Raw genomic sequence first — 20,011 nt, forward strand, 5'->3', positions numbered from 1 at the left:
CCTGTGCGGGGTGTGGCAGTGTCGTGCTGGAGGGCCCACTGGTAGCGATGTGGGCTTCCTCGCCTCGCCTCGCCTCGCCTCGCCTCGCCTCGCCTCACACCAGGTGTCTGCGTAGTTTGCAGTGCATTCGCACCATTCCTATCCCTGTCCCTGTCCCCGTCCCGACTTGTCCCGACTTTGCTCGACTGCCGCTCGCTGCCGCTCGGGTCGTGGTCCATATGACAGCGCAAGCACGACAAACGTCTGCGGGACGAGACGAGACGAGACGAGACGAGACGACTAAGGAATAAATTCGTGGTTACAAATCAAATTTGGAACTCTAAACTCCTACACAACAATAGGCGGTGACGTATTTCAGAAGTCACCTGCCGATTCGTACTGTTTTGTCGTTTTCAAAGTCTTCTTGGCAAACTTGGTTAGCACATTCTCCCTCAAACTGAGTTAATTACTGCATTTTCGTACCATTACAGTAGTTTAAAAGGCTTAAGGAAGCATCTTTGTCACAACAGAAAGGTAGTTTGAAAATTGGGCTGGCGACATAACAAAAAAAAACAGGAAGGGAGCCAACAGCACCCGGGTTTCCCAGGCGGTCACCCATCCAAGTACTAGCCGGGCCCGATGATGCTTAACTTCGGTGATCGGACGAGAACCGGTGTATTCATCATGGTATGGCCGTTGGCGCTCATCTAATGTAGGAGCACGGCAGAATTCGCGTTCGGCTTTTCTCCCAACACACAAAATGTTAGTTTTCGGCCGCATTTGACGAAAGCGCTTCCTTCCGCAACCGCCAGTTCCTCGAGGACGGCGCGGGGAGGCGCGCCCGGCGTCCCAGCAGAGTGACGGCCGAATTGGCGGGCGCACCGCCGCGTGTGTGAGACGCACTGCTGCTCGTTGCACCCCCTGTCATTCGCTGGGCGCGTGCAGCCTTCGACACTAGCGGAGGACGCATCTTGTCCCTGGTGTTCAGCGGAGGGCCTGTGCGGGGTGCGGCAGTGTCGTGCTGGAGGGCCCACTGGTAGCGATGTGGGCTTCCTCGCCTCGCCTCGCCTCGCCTCGCCTCACACCAGGTGTCTGCGTAATTTGCAGTGCATTCGCACCATTCCTATCCCTGTCCCTGTCCCCGTCCCGACTTGTCCCGACTTTGCTCGACTGCCGCTCGCTGCCGCTCGGGTCGTGGTCCATATGACAGCGCAAGCACGACAAACGTCTGCGGGACGAGACGAGACGAGACGAGACGAGACGACTAAGGAATAAATTCGTGGTTACAAATCAAATTTGGAACTCTAAACTCCTACACAACAATAGGCGGTGACGTATTTCAGAAGTCACCTGCCGATTCGTACTGTTTTGTCGTTTTCAAAGTCTTCTTGGCAAACTTGGTTAGCACATTCTCCCTCAAACTGAGTTAATTACTGCATTTTCGTACCATTACAGTAGTTTAAAAGGCTTAAGGAAGCATCTTTGTCACAACAGAAAGGTAGTTTGAAAATTGGGCTGGCGACATAACAAAAAAAAACAGGAAGGGAGCCAACAGCACCCGGGTTTCCCAGGCGGTCACCCATCCAAGTACTAGCCGGGCCCGATGACGCTTAACTTCGGTGATCGGACGAGAACCGGTGTATTCATCATGGTATGGCCGTTGGCGCTCATCTAATGTAGGAGCACGGCAGAATTCGCTTTCGGCTTTTCTCCCAACACACAAAATGTTAGTTTTCGGCCGCATTTGACGAAAGCGCTTCCTTCCGCAACCGCCAGTTCCTCGAGGACGGCGCGGGGAGGCGCGCCCGGCGTCCCAGCAGAGTGACGGCCGAATTGGCGGGCGCACCGCCGCGTGTGTGAGACGCACTGCTGCTCGTTGCACCCCCAGTCATTCGCTGGGCGCGTGCAGCCTTCGACACTAGCGGAGGACGCATCTTGTCCCTGGTGTTCAGCGGAGGGCCTGTGCGGGGTGCGGCAGTGTCGTGCTGGAGGGCCCACTGGTAGCGATGTGGGCTTCCTCGCCTCGCCTCGCCTCGCCTCGCCTCGCCTCGCCTCGCCTCACACCAGGTGTCTGCGTAGTTTGCAGTGCATTCGCACCATTCCTATCCCTGTCCCTGTCCCCGTCCCGACTTGTCCCGACTTTGCTCGACTGCCGCTCGCTGCCGCTCGGGTCGTGGTCCATATGACAGCGCAAGCACGACAAACGTCTGCGGGACGAGACGAGACGAGACGAGACGAGACGACTAAGGAATAAATTCGTGGTTACAAATCAAATTTGGAACTCTAAACTCCTACACAACAATAGGCGGTGACGTATTTCAGAAGTCACCTGCCGATTCGTACTGTTTTGTCGTTTTCAAAGTCTTCTTGGCAAACTTGGTTAGCACATTCTCCCTCAAACTGAGTTAATTACTGCATTTTCGTACCATTACAGTAGTTTAAAAGGCTTAAGGAAGCATCTTTGTCACAACAGAAAGGTAGTTTGAAAATTGGGCTGGCGACATAACAAAAAAAAACAGGAAGGGAGCCAACAGCACCCGGGTTTCCCAGGCGGTCACCCATCCAAGTACTAGCCGGGCCCGATGACGCTTAACTTCGGTGATCGGACGAGAACCGGTGTATTCATCATGGTATGGCCGTTGGCGCTCATCTAATGTAGGAGCACGGCAGAATTCGCGTTCGGCTTTTCTCCCAACACACAAAATGTTAGTTTTCGGCCGCATTTGACGAAAGCGCTTCCTTCCGCAACCGCCAGTTCCTCGAGGACGGCGCGGGGAGGCGCGCCCGGCGTCCCAGCAGAGTGACGGCCGAATTGGCGGGCGCACCGCCGCGTGTGTGAGACGCACTGCTGCTCGTTGCACCCCCTGTCATTCGCTGGGCGCGTGCAGCCTTCGACACTAGCGGAGGACGCATCTTGTCCCTGGTGTTCAGCGGAGGGCCTGTGCGGGGTGCGGCAGTGTCGTGCTGGAGGGCCCACTGGTAGCGATGTGGGCTTCCTCGCCTCGCCTCGCCTCGCCTCGCCTCACACCAGGTGTCTGCGTAATTTGCAGTGCATTCGCACCATTCCTATCCCTGTCCCTGTCCCCGTCCCGACTTGTCCCGACTTTGCTCGACTGCCGCTCGCTGCCGCTCGGGTCGTGGTCCATATGACAGCGCAAGCACGACAAACGTCTGCGGGACGAGACGAGACGAGACGAGACGAGACGACTAAGGAATAAATTCGTGGTTACAAATCAAATTTGGAACTCTAAACTCCTACACAACAATAGGCGGTGACGTATTTCAGAAGTCACCTGCCGATTCGTACTGTTTTGTCGTTTTCAAAGTCTTCTTGGCAAACTTGGTTAGCACATTCTCCCTCAAACTGAGTTAATTACTGCATTTTCGTACCATTACAGTAGTTTAAAAGGCTTAAGGAAGCATCTTTGTCACAACAGAAAGGTAGTTTGAAAATTGGGCTGGCGACATAACAAAAAAAAACAGGAAGGGAGCCAACAGCACCCGGGTTTCCCAGGCGGTCACCCATCCAAGTACTAGCCGGGCCCGATGACGCTTAACTTCGGTGATCGGACGAGAACCGGTGTATTCATCATGGTATGGCCGTTGGCGCTCATCTAATGTAGGAGCACGGCAGAATTCGCTTTCGGCTTTTCTCCCAACACACAAAATGTTAGTTTTCGGCCGCATTTGACGAAAGCGCTTCCTTCCGCAACCGCCAGTTCCTCGAGGACGGCGCGGGGAGGCGCGCCCGGCGTCCCAGCAGAGTGACGGCCGAATTGGCGGGCGCACCGCCGCGTGTGTGAGACGCACTGCTGCTCGTTGCACCCCCTGTCATTCGCTGGGCGCGTGCAGCCTTCGACACTAGCGGAGGACGCATCTTGTCCCTGGTGTTCAGCGGAGGGCCTGTGCGGGGTGCGGCAGTGTCGTGCTGGAGGGCCCACTGGTAGCGATGTGGGCTTCCTCGCCTCGCCTCGCCTCGCCTCGCCTCGCCTCGCCTCGCCTCACACCAGGTGTCTGCGTAGTTTGCAGTGCATTCGCACCATTCCTATCCCTGTCCCTGTCCCCGTCCCGACTTGTCCCGACTTTGCTCGACTGCCGCTCGCTGCCGCTCGGGTCGTGGTCCATATGACAGCGCAAGCACGACAAACGTCTGCGGGACGAGACGAGACGAGACGAGACGAGACGACTAAGGAATAAATTCGTGGTTACAAATCAAATTTGGAACTCTAAACTCCTACACAACAATAGGCGGTGACGTATTTCAGAAGTCACCTGCCGATTCGTACTGTTTTGTCGTTTTCAAAGTCTTCTTGGCAAACTTGGTTAGCACATTCTCCCTCAAACTGAGTTAATTACTGCATTTTCGTACCATTACAGTAGTTTAAAAGGCTTAAGGAAACATCTTTGTCACAACAGAAAGGTAGTTTGAAAATTGGGCTGGCGACATAACAAAAAAAAAAAAAACAGGAAGGGAGCCAACAGCACCCGGGTTTCCCAGCCGGTCACCCGTCCAAGTACTAGCCGGGCCCGATGATGCTTAACTTCGGTGATCGGACGAGAACTTTTTTTTTTTTTTATTTTTTTTTTTTTTTTTTCTTTTTTTTTTTATTTTCGTACCATTACAGTAGTTTAAAAGGCTTAAGGAAGCATCTTTGTCACAACAGAAAGGTAGTTTGAAAATTGGGCTGGCGACATAACAAAAAAACAAAAGGAAGGGAGCCAACAGCACCGGGGTTTCCCAGGCGGTCACCCATCCAAGTACTAGCCGGGCCCGATGATGCTTAACTTCGGTGATCGGACGAGAACTTTTTTTGTTTTTTTTTTTTTGTTTTTAAACTAAATATACTTCATTGTAAGAGCAGGCCAGGGTGGCGGTGGAGGCAAAGCGGGCGGGGGTCGCAATCCGAGGCCCGGCCACAGTGTCTCCCTCGCCCTCCCAACCCAAGAAACAGGGAATAACGGAAAAGGTGGTGTATTGTACTCCCTTTATTTTTTTTTTTTTTGTGAGATTAGCATTTTTCTTATTGGTTTCTTTTTTTTTTTTTCTTTATTTTTTTTTTTTTGTTTTTTTTTTTTATTTTTTTTTATTTTTTTTTGTTGAGATCCTTTAGGAGAACAAAGGTCCATTGTGGCCAGCGGAAACATGTCCAAAACGATGTGAGAAAGGAATACCATCCGCTGAAGGTGTGGATATAACGTGAGGAAGGAAGAACGCAAACGCGAAACACAAATAAAAAACCATTCTAGAAGGACAATGACCACAAGTCAGCAGCGGAGGCCTCCCGCCGCAAGAGAAAAGCAAAAGTAAAGAGACTCTCAAAGAAAATTTAAAAATAAAAAACACACACGAACGAGCACACTATACGTGCCAAATATGTCCGGCGCACGGTAAAGGTGAATTCTACACAATTCCGGCAGCAGCAAACATATTTCGTCTTCTCGATAAGCTTGATTTCCGTGCCCAAGAGGCAACCGTTTCAACACAAAATATCTTTAAGCACCGTCTCACAGTTCAGGGACAAGTCAATTGACAGTCCTGCAATAGTCACAAAAATTTAGGAAAAGTCAGCAATTAGGGAACAAATCGTCAAATCCAGGAGAGAAAAAAAAAAAACCAATATGGCAATCCTAAGGACAACCTCCCAAAATGGCGGAAGATTAGTCGAGCCGGTGAGACAAATTAACTGTCATACATCAAGAATAGAACAATGATATCATTCCGCACATTCCACCAAAAGGAACAGTGGAATGGAAAGTACATAATCATGGCAGGAGAGAAATATGTAATTTGGTAAAGGCGGTCCGTAGAGGTACATCTAAAAATCGGGCATAATTGGAAACATACTGCGGGTTACGTTTCTCCCGCCCATAGTAGTCCCAAAGATACGTCAAAAACTGCAAGCGATCCATGAGTCGAAGAGAAAAAATCGCATGTGCAGCATGCGCAGCGATCCACACGGTAGCGTTTCTCTTGGTGGCAGGATACGGCCGCCAGTCGGGAACCAGGATATACAAAGGCTGTATGGCACGCGGGGTAGTCCGATTGATCAATGCCAACATCTCACGGGTGGCATCCCATACCTCTTGAAACTGGGGGCACACAAAACGGTGTTCGATCGTGTCCTCAGCCGCGCACCGCCCGCAGAGGCCACTCGGGAGGAGATTGATTGCGTGGAGTTTCGCATTCGTGGCAACGGTGCGATTCACAACTTTATACCAGGTGGCCCGAACATCGGATGTCAACAATTTACTGGAAATGTTGGACCACACCGTCCGCCAATCGCATTGCGGCAGCCTCAACTCCCATTTGTTAGTCGGCAGAGTTCCGCGGAGGGCCTCTGCGATCGCGCTGACGCTACCCCTGCGCCGGTCGTCGCCTATCAGATAGCTAGTGTGGAGGAAATACTGGCGAACGAAATTCAATCTGTACGGGATAGCCTGGACAGAGACAGGCGCGCGGAGAGAAGCAGGGCGGTAAAGGTCGAAGAGTACCGACGTGGGGCTAAGCCCCGCATTGGCTATTACACGGTTGGTTCGGTGGAGCAAAAGGGCAGCACACTTTGAAGGAAAATCAACCATACCGACGCCGCCCCTGTCCGGCGGGAGCGTGCAAATATTGTAGGCGACTTTAAAGATTTCGCCTCGCCAGACCAACCAAGAAACAGCATGCTTGATTGCCCGTTCAATCTCCTTCGGCACCGGCAAAACTTGAGCCAAGTACCAGGCCTTGGCCAACACCTGGGTATTTACAACCGAAGCTCTATCCAGCAAAGACAAATTTCGTTTGGCGGCAGCCTGAGTCGCCGCTCGTACAGAATATAACACCGCGCGCCAATTTATCACCGCCATTTGTTGTACATTGGCAGTCATCTGGATCCCGAGAATCTTATGTCGCAACCTTACGGTATACCAATCACGACGGATAGCCCTCATGGTCGCAGTAAGCGGCAGTAAGATGGACTTACGGGGGTTCACAACCGCACCCGATGCCGTTTCAAATTGGTGAAGAATGAGGCGGAGCGTATCAATATCATCGGGACGTTGGATAAAAACACCCAAGTCGTCCGCATACGCCCGACAGACAAGCGAACCCGTACCAAACGGGACACCGTGGCAAACATTTGTTATCTTACGGATCAGAGGATCCAACGCTAAAACGAATAATCCCATGGAAAGTGGGCACCCTTGGCGGACGGATCTGTTCATCCTGAGGACATCACCGGCCTGGCCATGAAAAAGGATTCTGGATGTAGCCGATTTCAGAAGGTTAGATATCACATGCGTGAATGTTAAACCAAATCCAAACTTAGACATGACCCGCCGCAAGTACTCGTGACTAATTCTATCAAACGCGTTATGAAAATCAATGGAAAGTATCGCAGCCCGGCCGCCACGGCGTGACGAGGCAGAAGCGATACACTCACGATACGCGAGTACAGCGTCATAAATATTCCGTCCAGGTACGGCACACGATTGAGAAGGACTAATGACGGTCTTCAACGCCGGCCGCAAACGGTGGGAAAAGCAGCGTGCTATGATTTTATAATCGGCGTTTAAGAGTGTGATCGGCCGTAAAGTCACCGCACTTGGGATGCCAGTGGTTTTCGGGATGAGGACGACGAGACCCTCTAAAAATTCTTCCGGCACATCGAGACCATTATGTATTTCATTCACCATGGCAACAAAAGTATCAGTTAAAAGACCGGAAAATTTCACATAAAATTCCACAGGAATGCCGTCATGGCCAGGGGCCTTTCCCTTCGGGCTAGCCTTAACGGCGGCAGAAACATCAGCAGCTGTAAAACGCTCATTTAAAAGAAGTCTATCCTGACGCGTTAAAATAGAAGGCAGGTCGTGTAAAAACATCTGCAAGGAGGCTTCATTCAAAGGTTGAGATTGAAAGAGATTAGAGTAGTGATCGTAAATTTCGTCCTGAATCACCCGGCAATCTGAAGTCCTAAGACCGTCACGCGTTATCCAGTCGGTGAATAAAAGTTTTTCACGCCGCAGACGGGCCCGTCGTAAATGATACAATGAAAGCGGTTCCTCCAAAGTGGGATCGAAAGGCCTGCTACGGACAACAGAGCCCTGTGCCTTCCGATGCAGATGGTTTAAAATCTTCGTCTTAATTTTCCGTAACGTGGGAAGGAGTTCAGGGCGGTCGGTAACCCGAGTAATTAAATCCTGTAAACAATCGCGATAGAAAGCGACCGTCATCACTTCCCAATGGGCCTTGTCACGACAGTAATTAATGAGCAGAGTACGAATAGCCGGTTTAGCGTGACGGAGCCACCAATCGACAGTAGAACCCGCCTGTGGGCGGCTCTGAAGAAGTTGGTGCCACAACAAATGCACCTGTTCGACAAGACTGACGTCATCCAAAACACTAACATTGAATTTCCAGTAGGATCGCGTACGTTCTGGGCGAACAGACGGAACATTAAAAGCACACAAATAACCACAATGATCCGAAAAAGCGACGGGAGCAACTTCTGCCTGCAAGATTTGAGCAGCGAGGTCCGGCGATATATAAAATCTGTCCAATCTACTATGCCCAGTAGGATAAAAATAAGTAAAACCTGTAGCAGTCGGACTAAAACAAAGCCACGTGTCCTCAAGTTTAAAAGTGTCAACTAAAGTTTGCAGTGCAAGACACTTATTCGCCGTCGGCTCCTGGTCGGCATCACGCAAGACACAATTAAAATCACCACCTAAGATGATCCGTCGGTGGTTTCGATGGAAGAGCTGACATAAATCATGATGGAAAAAAGTATCCCTCAGACGTTTAATGTCAGTTCCAGAAGGGGCATACACGTTAACAAAAAATATGTCGCAGATAACACATGCCAACCCTCGTCCATTCGGTAAAATTTCTACGTGTTTATACTCTAAACCGGGCGTGATTAAAATAGCCGTACCAAAGGTCGCTTCCGGATCAATATTAAGAATTACATTATAGGCAGTAAGATGCGGGACAACGTCAGCTGTTATTTCTTGAAGGAAAACCACATCGCAACGAGCAGATTGCAAAAAGTGTAAGAGGGCGTGAACTTTACGGTCACTTCGGATGTGATTGATATTAAGGGTGAGGACGCGTAACTGGTGGAATGCACGCGTCAGGGTGGACTCTGTAACTTAAGCGAAACTAGAAAAAGTGATCCTCCTCCACATCATCAGACCACTGCATGGTGTCCGAAGGAGCAGGTGCGGCGTCCGGAACGGGCCGGGAAGCGGGGGCGGTGGGCACCGACACAGGTGGACCGTGTACGAAAGGTGCGTCGCGACGCTCTTGGACCAAAGTATCCGTCAGTCCCTCAACCGCCTGGTCGAAGGTGACGTCGACGCCCTCAGTGGGCGCCGTTTTCGAACGCTTCTTTGACCTTTTACGCTTCGGTTTTGGATCGGCAGGGGCGGACTGAGTGGAAGCTTGGGACACCTCACTTTCGGCACCGCTAGCATCCGCCTCGCCGGCGGTGGACGGGCCCGGCTGTGACGGCAATTTCCGCTTGTCTGTCGGCGGGGCGGGGACTGAAATCGGCCGTGGTGACGCGACCAACATTTCAGAAGTCTCCGGAACGGGCACGTCCGAAACACTGACGGCTGGCAAATCAGCAATACGGACCTCGCGAGGGGTGTGATCGGCAGGTAAACTTTGTTCTGACACAACCGGGGGAACGACAACTGTGGGCGGAGTCACATTGTCAGACACAGGAGCCTCAGCTGCAGGAGCGGCAGAAACCGGTCGGTCGGGCGGGGTGATCGAGGGGGGTCCAACCAACGCGCCCGCATACGTGGAGGTATCAGCAGCTTCGCGCGGCAGCTGAGCCGGCCTGCGTAAAGTGCAGGTTTGTCGCAAATGATCTGTTTTGCCACACACGGAGCACGTCTGCGGCTGCCCACTATAGCTGAGGAAAGCGCGCGTGCCAGCAATGAGCAAATACGACGGTATATGTTTCTTCAAATCTACACGGACCGTCCGAACACCACTCAGAACCCGGTACCTAAATCCTGCAGGCCACACATCATTCTCCACACTAAGCACGGTGCCAAATTCTCCGAGTTTACGAGCAATGGCCTCATTTGGGCATTCGAACGGAACATTATAAACTTTCACATTTCGAATGCCGAAGCCTGCCGGCAGAATCAAAACATCAGACAAAGCACCGTCCACGTGCTTAAACTTCTTAACTCCACCACTTTCGGTAACAAGCTTGTCTACAAAATCCGCGGTCGGAAGTTTCAAAAATACAGAGTTTTGAATAAAGTCAAGCTGGATACCGATCAAATCAGATTCGGGAATACGCAATTCGGAAAATACCCATTCGTGTACATCAAAAGGCGACGGTCTAGCCGCGTTCCTATCAAAAACACACTGTACGGAGTTAGCACGATTCATAATAAAGCGTCAATAAACTTACAGGAACTAGTAGAGAAGAGAGAACGCTGCGAGGCGCAGCACCAAACACGCGACGAAGACACCGCCTGCAGCACACGAAGGTGTCAGCAGGCACGAGCCTAACACACGTCCGGCTGGGCGCGTGCAGCCTTCGACACTAGCAGAGGACGCATCTTGTCCCTGGTGTTCAGCGGAGGGCCTGTGCGGGGTGTGGCAGTGTCGTGCTGGAGGGCCCACTGGTAGCGATGTGGGCTTCCTCGCCTCGCCTCGCCTCGCCTCGCCTCGCCTCGCCTCGCCTCACACCAGGTGTCTGCGTAGTTTGCAGTGCATTCGCACCATTCCTATCCCTGTCCCTGTCCCCGTCCCGACTTGTCCCGACTTTGCTCGACTGCCGCTCGCTGCCGCTCGGGTCGTGGTCCATATGACAGCGCAAGCACGACAAACGTCTGCGGGACGAGACGAGACGAGACGAGACGAGACGACTAAGGAATAAATTCGTGGTTACAAATCAAATTTGGAACTCTAAACTCCTACACAACAATAGGCGGTGACGTATTTCAGAAGTCACCTGCCGATTCGTACTGTTTTGTCGTTTTCAAAGTCTTCTTGGCAAACTTGGTTAGCACATTCTCCCTCAAACTGAGTTAATTACTGCATTTTCGTACCATTACAGTAGTTTAAAAGGCTTAAGGAAGCATCTTTGTCACAACAGAAAGGTAGTTTGAAAATTGGGCTGGCGACATAACAAAAAAAAACAGGAAGGGAGCCAACAGCACCCGGGTTTCCCAGGCGGTCACCCATCCAAGTACTAGCCGGGCCCGATGATGCTTAACTTCGGTGATCGGACGAGAACCGGTGTATTCATCATGGTATGGCCGTTGGCGCTCATCTAATGTAGGAGCACGGCAGAATTCGCGTTCGGCTTTTCTCCCAACACACAAATTTTAGTTTTCGGCCGCATTTGACGAAAGCGCTTCCTTCCGCAACCGCCAGTTCCTCGAGGACGGCGCGGGGAGGCGCGCCCGGCGTCCCAGCAGAGTGACGGCCGAATTGGCGGGCGCACCGCCGCGTGTGTGAGACGCACTGCTGCTCGTTGCACCCCCTGTCATTCGCTGGGCGCGTGCAGCCTTCGACACTAGCGGAGGACGCATCTTGTCCCTGGTGTTCAGCGGAGGGCCTGTGCGGGGTGCGGCAGTGTCGTGCTGGAGGGCCCACTGGTAGCGATGTGGGCTTCCTCGCCTCGCCTCGCCTCGCCTCGCCTCACACCAGGTGTCTGCGTAATTTGCAGTGCATTCGCACCATTCCTATCCCTGTCCCTGTCCCCGTCCCGACTTGTCCCGACTTTGCTCGACTGCCGCTCGCTGCCGCTCGGGTCGTGGTCCATATGACAGCGCAAGCACGACAAACGTCTGCGGGACGAGACGAGACGAGACGAGACGAGACGACTAAGGAATAAATTCGTGGTTACAAATCAAATTTGGAACTCTAAACTCCTACACAACAATAGGCGGTGACGTATTTCAGAAGTCACCTGCCGATTCGTACTGTTTTGTCGTTTTCAAAGTCTTCTTGGCAAACTTGGTTAGCACATTCTCCCTCAAACTGAGTTAATTACTGCATTTTCGTACCATTACAGTAGTTTAAAAGGCTTAAGGAAGCATCTTTGTCACAACAGAAAGGTAGTTTGAAAATTGGGCTGGCGACATAACAAAAAAAAACAGGAAGGGAGCCAACAGCACCCGGGTTTCCCAGGCGGTCACCCATCCAAGTACTAGCCGGGCCCGATGACCCTTAACTTCGGTGATCGGACGAGAACCGGTGTATTCATCATGGTATGGCCGTTGGCGCTCATCTAATGTAGGAGCACGGCAGAATTCGCTTTCGGCTTTTCTCCCAACACACAAAATGTTAGTTTTCGGCCGCATTTGACGAAAGCGCTTCCTTCCGCAACCGCCAGTTCCTCGAGGACGGCGCGGGGAGGCGCGCCCGGCGTCCCAGCAGAGTGACGGCCGAATTGGCGGGCGCACCGCCGCGTGTGTGAGACGCACTGCTGCTCGTTGCACCCCCTGTCATTCGCTGGGCGCGTGCAGCCTTCGACACTAGCGGAGGACGCATCTTGTCCCTGGTGTTCAGCGGAGGGCCTGTGCGGGGTGCGGCAGTGTCGTGCTGGAGGGCCCACTGGTAGCGATGTGGGCTTCCTCGCCTCGCCTCGCCTCGCCTCGCCTCACACCAGGTGTCTGCGAAATTTGCAGTGCATTCGCACCATTCCTATCCCTGTCCCTGTCCCCGTCCCGACTTGTCCCGGCTTTGCTCGACTGCCGCTCGCTGCCGCTCGGGTCGTGGTCCATATGACAGCGCAAGCACGACAAACGTCTGCGGGAGGAGACGAGACGAGACGAGACGAGACGACTAAGGAATAAATTCGTGGTTACAAATCAAATTTGGAACTCTAAACTCCTACACAACAATAGGCGGTGACGTATTTCAGAAGTCACCTGCCGATTCGTACTGTTTTGTCGTTTTCAAAGTCTTCTTGGCAAACTTGGTTAGCACATTCTCCCTCAAACTGAGTTAATTACTGCATTTTCGTACCATTACAGTAGTTTAAAAGGCTTAAGGAAGCATCTTTGTCACAACAGAAAGGTAGTTTGAAAATTGGGCTGGCGACATAACAAAAAAAAAAAAACAGGAAGGGAGCCAACAGCACCCGGGTTTCCCAGGCGGTCACCCATCCAAGTACTAGCCGGGCCCGATGATGCTTAACTTCGGTGATCGGACGAGAACCGGTGTATTCATCATGGTATGGCCGTTGGAGCTCATCTAATGTACGAGCACGGCAGAATTCGCGTTCGGCTTTTCTCCCAACACACAAAATGTTAGTTTTCGGCCGCATTTGACGAAAGCGCTTCCTTCCGCAACCGCCAGTTCCTCGAGGACGGCGCGGGGAGGCGCGCCCGGCGTCCCAGCAGAGTGACGGCCGAATTGGCGGGCGCACCGCCGCGTGTGTGAGACGCACTGCTGCTCGTTGCACCCCCTGTCATTCGCTGGGCGCGTGCAGCCTTCGACACTAGCAGAGGACGCATCTTGTCCCTGGAGTTCAGCGGAGGGCCAGTGCGGGGTGCGGCAGTGTCGTGCAGGAGGGCCCACTGGTAGCGATGTGGGCTTCCTCGCCTCGCCTCGCCTCGCCACGCCTCGCCTCACACCAGGTGTCTGCGTAGTTTGCAGTGCATTCGCACCATTCCTATCCCTGTCCCTGTCCCCGTCCCGACTTGTCCCGACTTTGCTCGACTGCCGCTCGCTGCCGCTCGGGTCGTGGTCCATATGACAGCGCAAGCACGACAAACGTCTGCGGGACGAGACGAGACGAGACGAGACGAGACGACTAAGGAATAAATTCGTGGTTACAAATCAAATTTGGAACTCTAAACTCCTACACAACAATAGGCGGTGACGTATTTCAGAAGTCACCTGCCGATTCGTACTGTTTTGTCGTTTTCAAAGTCTTCTTGGCAAACTTGGTTAGCACATTCTCCCTCAAACTGAGTTAATTACTGCATTTTCGGTCCATTACAGTAGTTTAAAAGGCTTAAGGAAGCATCTTTGTCACAACAGAAAGGTAGTTTGAAAATTGGGCTGGCGACATAACAAAAAAAAACAGGAAGGGAGCCAACAGCACCCGGGTTTCCCAGGCGGTCACCCATCCAAGTACTAGCCGGGCCCGATGACGCTTAACTTCGGTGATCGGACGAGAACCGGTGTATTCATCATGGTATGGCCGTTGGCGCTCATCTAATGTAGGAGCACGGCAGAATTCGCTTTCGGCTTTTCTCCCAACACACAAAATGTTAGTTTTCGGCCGCATTTGACGAAAGCGCTTCCTTCCGCAACCGCCAGTTCCTCGAGGACGGCGCGGGGAGGCGCGCCCGGCGTCCCAGCAGAGTGACGGCCGAATTGGCGGGCGCACCGCCGCGTGTGTGAGACGCACTGCTGCTCGTTGCACCCCCTGTCATTCGCTGGGCGCGTGCAGCCTTCGACACTAGCGGAGGACGCATCTTGTCCCTGGTGTTCAGCGGAGGGCCTGTGCGGGGTGCGGCAGTGTCGTGCTGGAGGGCCCACTGGTAGCGATGTGGGCTTCCTCGCCTCGCCTCGCCTCGCCTCGCCTCGCCTCACACCAGGTGTCTGCGTAGTTTGCAGTGCATTCGCTCCATTCCTATCCCTGTCCCTGTCCCCGTCCCGACTTGTCCCGACTTTGCTCGACTGCCGCTCGCTGCCGCTCGGGTCGTGGTCCATATGACAGCGCAAGCACGACAAACGTCTGCGGGACGAGACGAGACGAGACGAGACGAGACGACTAAGGAATAAATTCGTGGTTACAAATCAAATTTGGAACTCTAAACTCCTACACAACAATAGGCGGTGACGTATTTCAGAAGTCACCTGCCGATTCGTACTGTTTTGTCGTTTTCAAAGTCTTCTTGGCAAACTTGGTTAGCACATTCTCCCTCAAACTGAGTTAATTACTGCATTTTCGTACCATTACAGTAGTTTAAAAGGCTTAAGGAAGCATCTTTGTCACAACAGAAAGGTAGTTTGAAAATTGGGCTGGCGACATAACAAAAAAAAACAGGAAGGGAGCCAACAGCACCCGGGTTTCCCAGGCGGTCACCCATCCAAGTACTAGCCGGGCCCGATGATGCTTAACTTCGGTGATCGGACGAGAACCGGTGTATTCATCATGGTATGGCCGTTGGCGCTCATCTAATGTAGGAGCACGGCAGAATTCGCGTTCGGCTTTTCTCCCAACACACAAAATGTTAGTTTTCGGCCGCATTTGACGAAAGCGCTTCCTTCCGCAACCGCCAGTTCCTCGAGGACGGCGCGGGGAGGCGCGCCCGGCGTCCCAGCAGAGTGACGGCCGAATTGGCGGGCGCACCGCCGCGTGTGTGAGACGCACTGCTGCTCGTTGCACCCCCTGTCATTCGCTGGGCGCGTGCAGCCTTCGACACTAGCGGAGGACGCATCTTGTCCCTGGTGTTCAGCGGAGGGCCTGTGCGGGGTGCGGCAGTGTCGTGCTGGAGGGCCCACTGGTAGCGATGTGGGCTTCCTCGCCTCGCCTCGCCTCGCCTCGCCTCACACCAGGTGTCTGCGTAATTTGCAGTGCATTCGCACCATTCCTATCCCTGTCCCTGTCCCCGTCCCGACTTGTCCCGACTTTGCTCGACTGCCGCTCGCTGCCGCTCGGGTCGTGGTCCATATGACAGCGCAAGCACGACAAACGTCTGCGGGACGAGACGAGACGAGACGAGACGAGACGACTAAGGAATAAATTCGTGGTTACAAATCAAATTTGGAACTCTAAACTCCTACACAACAATAGGCGGTGACGTATTTCAGAAGTCACCTGCCGATTCGTACTGTTTTGTCGTTTTCAAAGTCTTCTTGGCAAACTTGGTTAGCACATTCTCCCTCAAACTGAGTTAATTACTGCATTTTCGTACCATTACAGTAGTTTAAAAGGCTTAAGGAAGCATCTTTGTCACAACAGAAAGGTAGTTTGAAAATTGGGCTGGCGACATAACAAAAAAAAACAGGAAGGGAGCCAACAGCACCCGGGTTTCCCAGGCGGTCACCCATCCAAGTACTAGCCGGGCCCGATGACCCTTAACTTCGGTGATCGGACGAGAACCGGTGTATTCATCATGGTATGGCCGTTGGCGCTCATCTAATGTAGGAGCACGGCAGAATTCGCTTTCGGCTTTTCTCCCAACACACAAAATGTTAGTTTTCGGCCGCATTTGACGAAAGCGCTTCCTTCCGCAACCGCCAGTTCCTCGAGGACGGCGCGGGGAGGCGCGCCCGGCGTCCCAGCAGAGTGACGGCCGAATTGGCGGGCGCACCGCCGCGTGTGTGAGACGCACTGCTGCTCGTTGCACCCCCTGTCATTCGCTGGGCGCGTGCAGCCTTCGACACTAGCGGAGGACGCATCTTGTCCCTGGTGTTCAGCGGAGGGCCTGTGCGGGGTGCGGCAGTGTCGTGCTGGAGGGCCCACTGGTAGCGATGTGGGCTTCCTCGCCTCGCCTCGCCTCGCCTCGCCTCACACCAGGTGTCTGCGAAATTTGCAGTGCATTCGCACCATTCCTATCCCTGTCCCTGTCCCCGTCCCGACTTGTCCCGGCTTTGCTCGACTGCCGCTCGCTGCCGCTCGGGTCGTGGTCCATATGACAGCGCAAGCACGACAAACGTCTGCGGGACGAGACGAGACGAGACGAGACGAGACGACTAAGGAATAAATTCGTGGTTACAAATCAAATTTGGAACTCTAAACTCCTACACAACAATAGGCGGTGACGTATTTCAGAAGTCACCTGCCGATTCGTACTGTTTTGTCGTTTTCAAAGTCTTCTTGGCAAACTTGGTTAGCACATTCTCCCTCAAACTGAGTTAATTACTGCATTTTCGTACCATTACAGTAGTTTAAAAGGCTTAAGGAAGCATCTTTGTCACAACAGAAAGGTAGTTTGAAAATTGGGCTGGCGACATAACAAAAAAAAACAGGAAGGGAGCCAACAGCACCCGGGTTTCCCAGGCGGTCACCCATCCAAGTACTAGCCGGGCCCGATGACGCTTAACTTCGGTGATCGGACGAGAACCGGTGTATTCATCATGGTATGGCCGTTGGCGCTCATCTAATGTAGGAGCACGGCAGAATTCGCTTTCGGCTTTTCTCCCAACACACAAAATGTTAGTTTTCGGCCGCATTTGACGAAAGCGCTTCCTTCCGCAACCGCCAGTTCCTCGAGGACGGCGCGGGGAGGCGCGCCCGGCGTCCCAGCAGAGTGACGGCCGAATTGGCGGGCGCACCGCCGCGTGTGTGAGACGCACTGCTGCTCGTTGCACCCCCTGTCATTCGCTGGGCGCGTGCAGCCTTCGACACTAGCGGAGGACGCATCTTGTCCCTGGTGTTCAGCGAGGGCCTGTGCGGGGTGCGGCAGTGTCGTGCTGGAGGGCCCACTGGTAGCGATGTGGGCTTCCTCGCCTCGCCTCGCCTCGCCTCGCCTCGCCTCACACCAGGTGTCTGCGTAGTTTGCAGTGCATTCGCTCCATTCCTATCCCTGTCCCTGTCCCCGTCCCGACTTGTCCCGACTTTGCTCGACTGCCGCTCGCTGCCGCTCGGGTCGTGGTCCATATGACAGCGCAAGCACGACAAACGTCTGCGGGACGAGACGAGACGAGACGAGACGAGACGACTAAGGAATAAATTCGTGGTTACAAATCAAATTTGGAACTCTAAACTCCTACACAACAATAGGCGGTGACGTATTTCAGAAGTCACCTGCCGATTCGTACTGTTTTGTCGTTTTCAAAGTCTTCTTGGCAAACTTGGTTAGCACATTCTCCCTCAAACTGAGTTAATTACTGCATTTTCGTACCATTACAGTAGTTTAAAAGGCTTAAGGAAGCATCTTTGTCACAACAGAAAGGTAGTTTGAAAATTGGGCTGGCGACATAACAAAAAAAAACAGGAAGGGAGCCAACAGCACCCGGGTTTCCCAGGCGGTCACCCATCCAAGTACTAGCCGGGCCCGATGACGCTTAACTTCGGTGATCGGACGAGAACCGGTGTATTCATCATGGTATGGCCGTTGGCGCTCATCTAAAGTAGGAGCACGGCAGAATTCGCTTTCGGCTTTTCTCCCAACACACAAAATGTTAGTTTTCGGCCGCATTTGACGAAAGCGCTTCCTTCCGCAACCGCCAGTTCCTCGAGGACGGCGCGGGGAGGCGCGCCCGGCGTCCCAGCAGAGTGACGGCCGAATTGGCGGGCGCACCGCCGCGTGTGTGAGACGCACTGCTGCTCGTTGCACCCCCTGTCATTCGCTGGGCGCGTGCAGCCTTCGACACTAGCGGAGGACGCATCTTGTCCCTGGTGTTCAGCGGAGGGCCTGTGCGGGGTGCGGCATTGTCGTGCTGGAGGGCCCACTGGTAGCGATGTGGGCTTCCTCGCCTCGCCTCGCCTCGCCTCGCCTCACACCAGGTGTCTGCGAAATTTGCAGTGCATTCGCACCATTCCTATCCCTGTCCCTGTCCCCGTCCCGACTTGTCCCGACTTTGCTCGACTGCCGCTCGCTGCCGCTCGGGTCGTGGTCCATATGACAGCGCAAGCACGACAAACGTCTGCGGGACGAGACGAGACGAGACGAGACGAGACGACTAAGGAATAAATTCGTGGTTACAAATCAAATTTGGAACTCTAAACTCCTACACAACAATAGGCGGTGACGTATTTCAGAAGTCACCTGCCGATTCGTACTGTTTTGTCGTTTTCAAAGTCTTCTTGGCAAACTTGGTTAGCACATTCTCCCTCAAACTGAGTTAATTACTGCATTTTCGTACCATTACAGTAGTTTAAAAGGCTTAAGGAAGCATCTTTGTCACAACAGAAAGGTAGTTTGAAAATTGGGCTGGCGACATAACAAAAAAAAAAAAACAGGAAGGGAGCCAACAGCACCCGGGTTTCCCAGGCGGTCACCCATCCAAGTACTAGCCGGGCCCGATGATGCTTAACTTCGGTGATCGGACGAGAACCGGTGTATTCATCATGGTATGGCCGTTGGAGCTCATCTAATGTACGAGCACGGCAGAATTCGCGTTCGGCTTTTCTCCCAACACACAAAATGTTAGTTTTCGGCCGCATTTGACGAAAGCGCTTCCTTCCGCAACCGCCAGTTCCTCGAGGACGGCGCGGGGAGGCGCGCCCGGCGTCCCAGCAGAGTGACGGCCGAATTGGCGGGCGCACCGCCGCGTGTGTGAGACGCACTGCTGCTCGTTGCACCCCCTGTCATTCGCTGGGCGCGTGCAGCCTTCGACACTAGCAGAGGACGCATCTTGTCCCTGGAGTTCAGCGGAGGGCCTGTGCGGGGTGCGGCAGTGTCGTGCAGGAGGGCCCACTGGTAGCGATGTGGGCTTCCTCGCCTCGCCTCGCCTCGCCACGCCTCGCCTCACACCAGGTGTCTGCGTAGTTTGCAGTGCATTCGCACCATTCCTATCCCTGTCCCTGTCCCCGTCCCGACTTGTCCCGACTTTGCTCGACTGCCGCTCGCTGCCGCTCGGGTCGTGGTCCATATGACAGCGCAAGCACGACAAACGTCTGCGGGACGAGACGAGACGAGACGAGACGAGACGACTAAGGAATAAATTCGTGGTTACAAATCAAATTTGGAACTCTAAACTCCTACACAACAATAGGCGGTGACGTATTTCAGAAGTCACCTGCCGATTCGTACTGTTTTGTCGTTTTCAAAGTCTTCTTGGCAAACTTGGTTAGCACATTCTCCCTCAAACTGAGTTAATTACTGCATTTTCGTACCATTACAGTAGTTTAAAAGGCTTAAGGAAGCATCTTTGTCACAACAGAAAGGTAGTTTGAAAATTGGGCTGGCGACATAACAAAAAAAAACAGGAAGGGAGCCAACAGCACCCGGGTTTCCCAGGCGGTCACCCATCCAAGTACTAGCCGGGCCCGATGACGCTTAACTTCGGTGATCGGACGAGAACCGGTGTATTCATCATGGTATGGCCGTTGGCGCTCATCTAAAGTAGGAGCACGGCAGAATTCGCTTTCGGCTTTTCTCCCAA

The 20,011-nt window shown here is 53.2% G+C and overlaps 1 protein-coding gene and 14 non-coding genes across 15 annotated transcripts; all 15 read right to left on the reverse strand.

Annotated features, from left to right (window-relative positions):
• Positions 1 to 561: 561 nt before the first annotated feature.
• Positions 562 to 680, reverse strand: LOC126159197 (5S ribosomal RNA). Its single transcript, XR_007534127.1, has one exon. It is a non-coding gene; the product is annotated as a 5S ribosomal RNA (ribosomal RNA).
• Positions 681 to 1,525: 845 nt separating this feature from the next.
• LOC126159233 (5S ribosomal RNA) lies at positions 1,526 to 1,644 on the reverse strand. The gene has a single exon (XR_007534149.1). It is a non-coding gene; the product is annotated as a 5S ribosomal RNA (ribosomal RNA).
• An 860-nt stretch (positions 1,645 to 2,504) lies between these two features.
• On the reverse strand, positions 2,505 to 2,623 carry LOC126159234 (5S ribosomal RNA). Its single transcript, XR_007534150.1, has one exon. It is a non-coding gene; the product is annotated as a 5S ribosomal RNA (ribosomal RNA).
• An 845-nt stretch (positions 2,624 to 3,468) lies between these two features.
• Positions 3,469 to 3,587, reverse strand: LOC126159235 (5S ribosomal RNA). The gene has a single exon (XR_007534151.1). It is a non-coding gene; the product is annotated as a 5S ribosomal RNA (ribosomal RNA).
• A 5,537-nt stretch (positions 3,588 to 9,124) lies between these two features.
• On the reverse strand, positions 9,125 to 10,110 carry LOC126159034 (uncharacterized; the record flags this gene model as incomplete). Its single annotated transcript, XM_049916487.1, has 2 exons — positions 9,125 to 9,809; positions 9,981 to 10,110. Coding segments are annotated over 2 exons (815 nt in total), but the record flags the coding sequence as incomplete, so codon positions are not given.
• A 1,029-nt stretch (positions 10,111 to 11,139) lies between these two features.
• LOC126159209 (5S ribosomal RNA) lies at positions 11,140 to 11,258 on the reverse strand. Its single transcript, XR_007534131.1, has one exon. It is a non-coding gene; the product is annotated as a 5S ribosomal RNA (ribosomal RNA).
• Positions 11,259 to 12,102: 844 nt separating this feature from the next.
• LOC126159054 (5S ribosomal RNA) lies at positions 12,103 to 12,221 on the reverse strand. Its single transcript, XR_007533995.1, has one exon. It is a non-coding gene; the product is annotated as a 5S ribosomal RNA (ribosomal RNA).
• An 849-nt stretch (positions 12,222 to 13,070) lies between these two features.
• LOC126159242 (5S ribosomal RNA) lies at positions 13,071 to 13,189 on the reverse strand. Its single transcript, XR_007534157.1, has one exon. It is a non-coding gene; the product is annotated as a 5S ribosomal RNA (ribosomal RNA).
• Positions 13,190 to 14,039: 850 nt separating this feature from the next.
• LOC126159236 (5S ribosomal RNA) lies at positions 14,040 to 14,158 on the reverse strand. The gene has a single exon (XR_007534152.1). It is a non-coding gene; the product is annotated as a 5S ribosomal RNA (ribosomal RNA).
• An 850-nt stretch (positions 14,159 to 15,008) lies between these two features.
• Positions 15,009 to 15,127, reverse strand: LOC126159215 (5S ribosomal RNA). The gene has a single exon (XR_007534132.1). It is a non-coding gene; the product is annotated as a 5S ribosomal RNA (ribosomal RNA).
• An 845-nt stretch (positions 15,128 to 15,972) lies between these two features.
• Positions 15,973 to 16,091, reverse strand: LOC126159055 (5S ribosomal RNA). Its single transcript, XR_007533996.1, has one exon. It is a non-coding gene; the product is annotated as a 5S ribosomal RNA (ribosomal RNA).
• Positions 16,092 to 16,936: 845 nt separating this feature from the next.
• LOC126159237 (5S ribosomal RNA) lies at positions 16,937 to 17,055 on the reverse strand. Its single transcript, XR_007534153.1, has one exon. It is a non-coding gene; the product is annotated as a 5S ribosomal RNA (ribosomal RNA).
• Positions 17,056 to 17,904: 849 nt separating this feature from the next.
• On the reverse strand, positions 17,905 to 18,023 carry LOC126159239 (5S ribosomal RNA). The gene has a single exon (XR_007534154.1). It is a non-coding gene; the product is annotated as a 5S ribosomal RNA (ribosomal RNA).
• Positions 18,024 to 18,872: 849 nt separating this feature from the next.
• LOC126159243 (5S ribosomal RNA) lies at positions 18,873 to 18,991 on the reverse strand. Its single transcript, XR_007534158.1, has one exon. It is a non-coding gene; the product is annotated as a 5S ribosomal RNA (ribosomal RNA).
• Positions 18,992 to 19,841: 850 nt separating this feature from the next.
• On the reverse strand, positions 19,842 to 19,960 carry LOC126159240 (5S ribosomal RNA). Its single transcript, XR_007534155.1, has one exon. It is a non-coding gene; the product is annotated as a 5S ribosomal RNA (ribosomal RNA).
• Between the last annotated feature and the right edge of the window lie 51 nt (positions 19,961 to 20,011).

This window comes from Schistocerca cancellata, unplaced genomic scaffold (genome assembly GCF_023864275.1).
Source record: "Schistocerca cancellata isolate TAMUIC-IGC-003103 unplaced genomic scaffold, iqSchCanc2.1 HiC_scaffold_1126, whole genome shotgun sequence".
NCBI classification, from domain to species: Eukaryota; Metazoa; Arthropoda; class Insecta; order Orthoptera; family Acrididae; genus Schistocerca; species Schistocerca cancellata.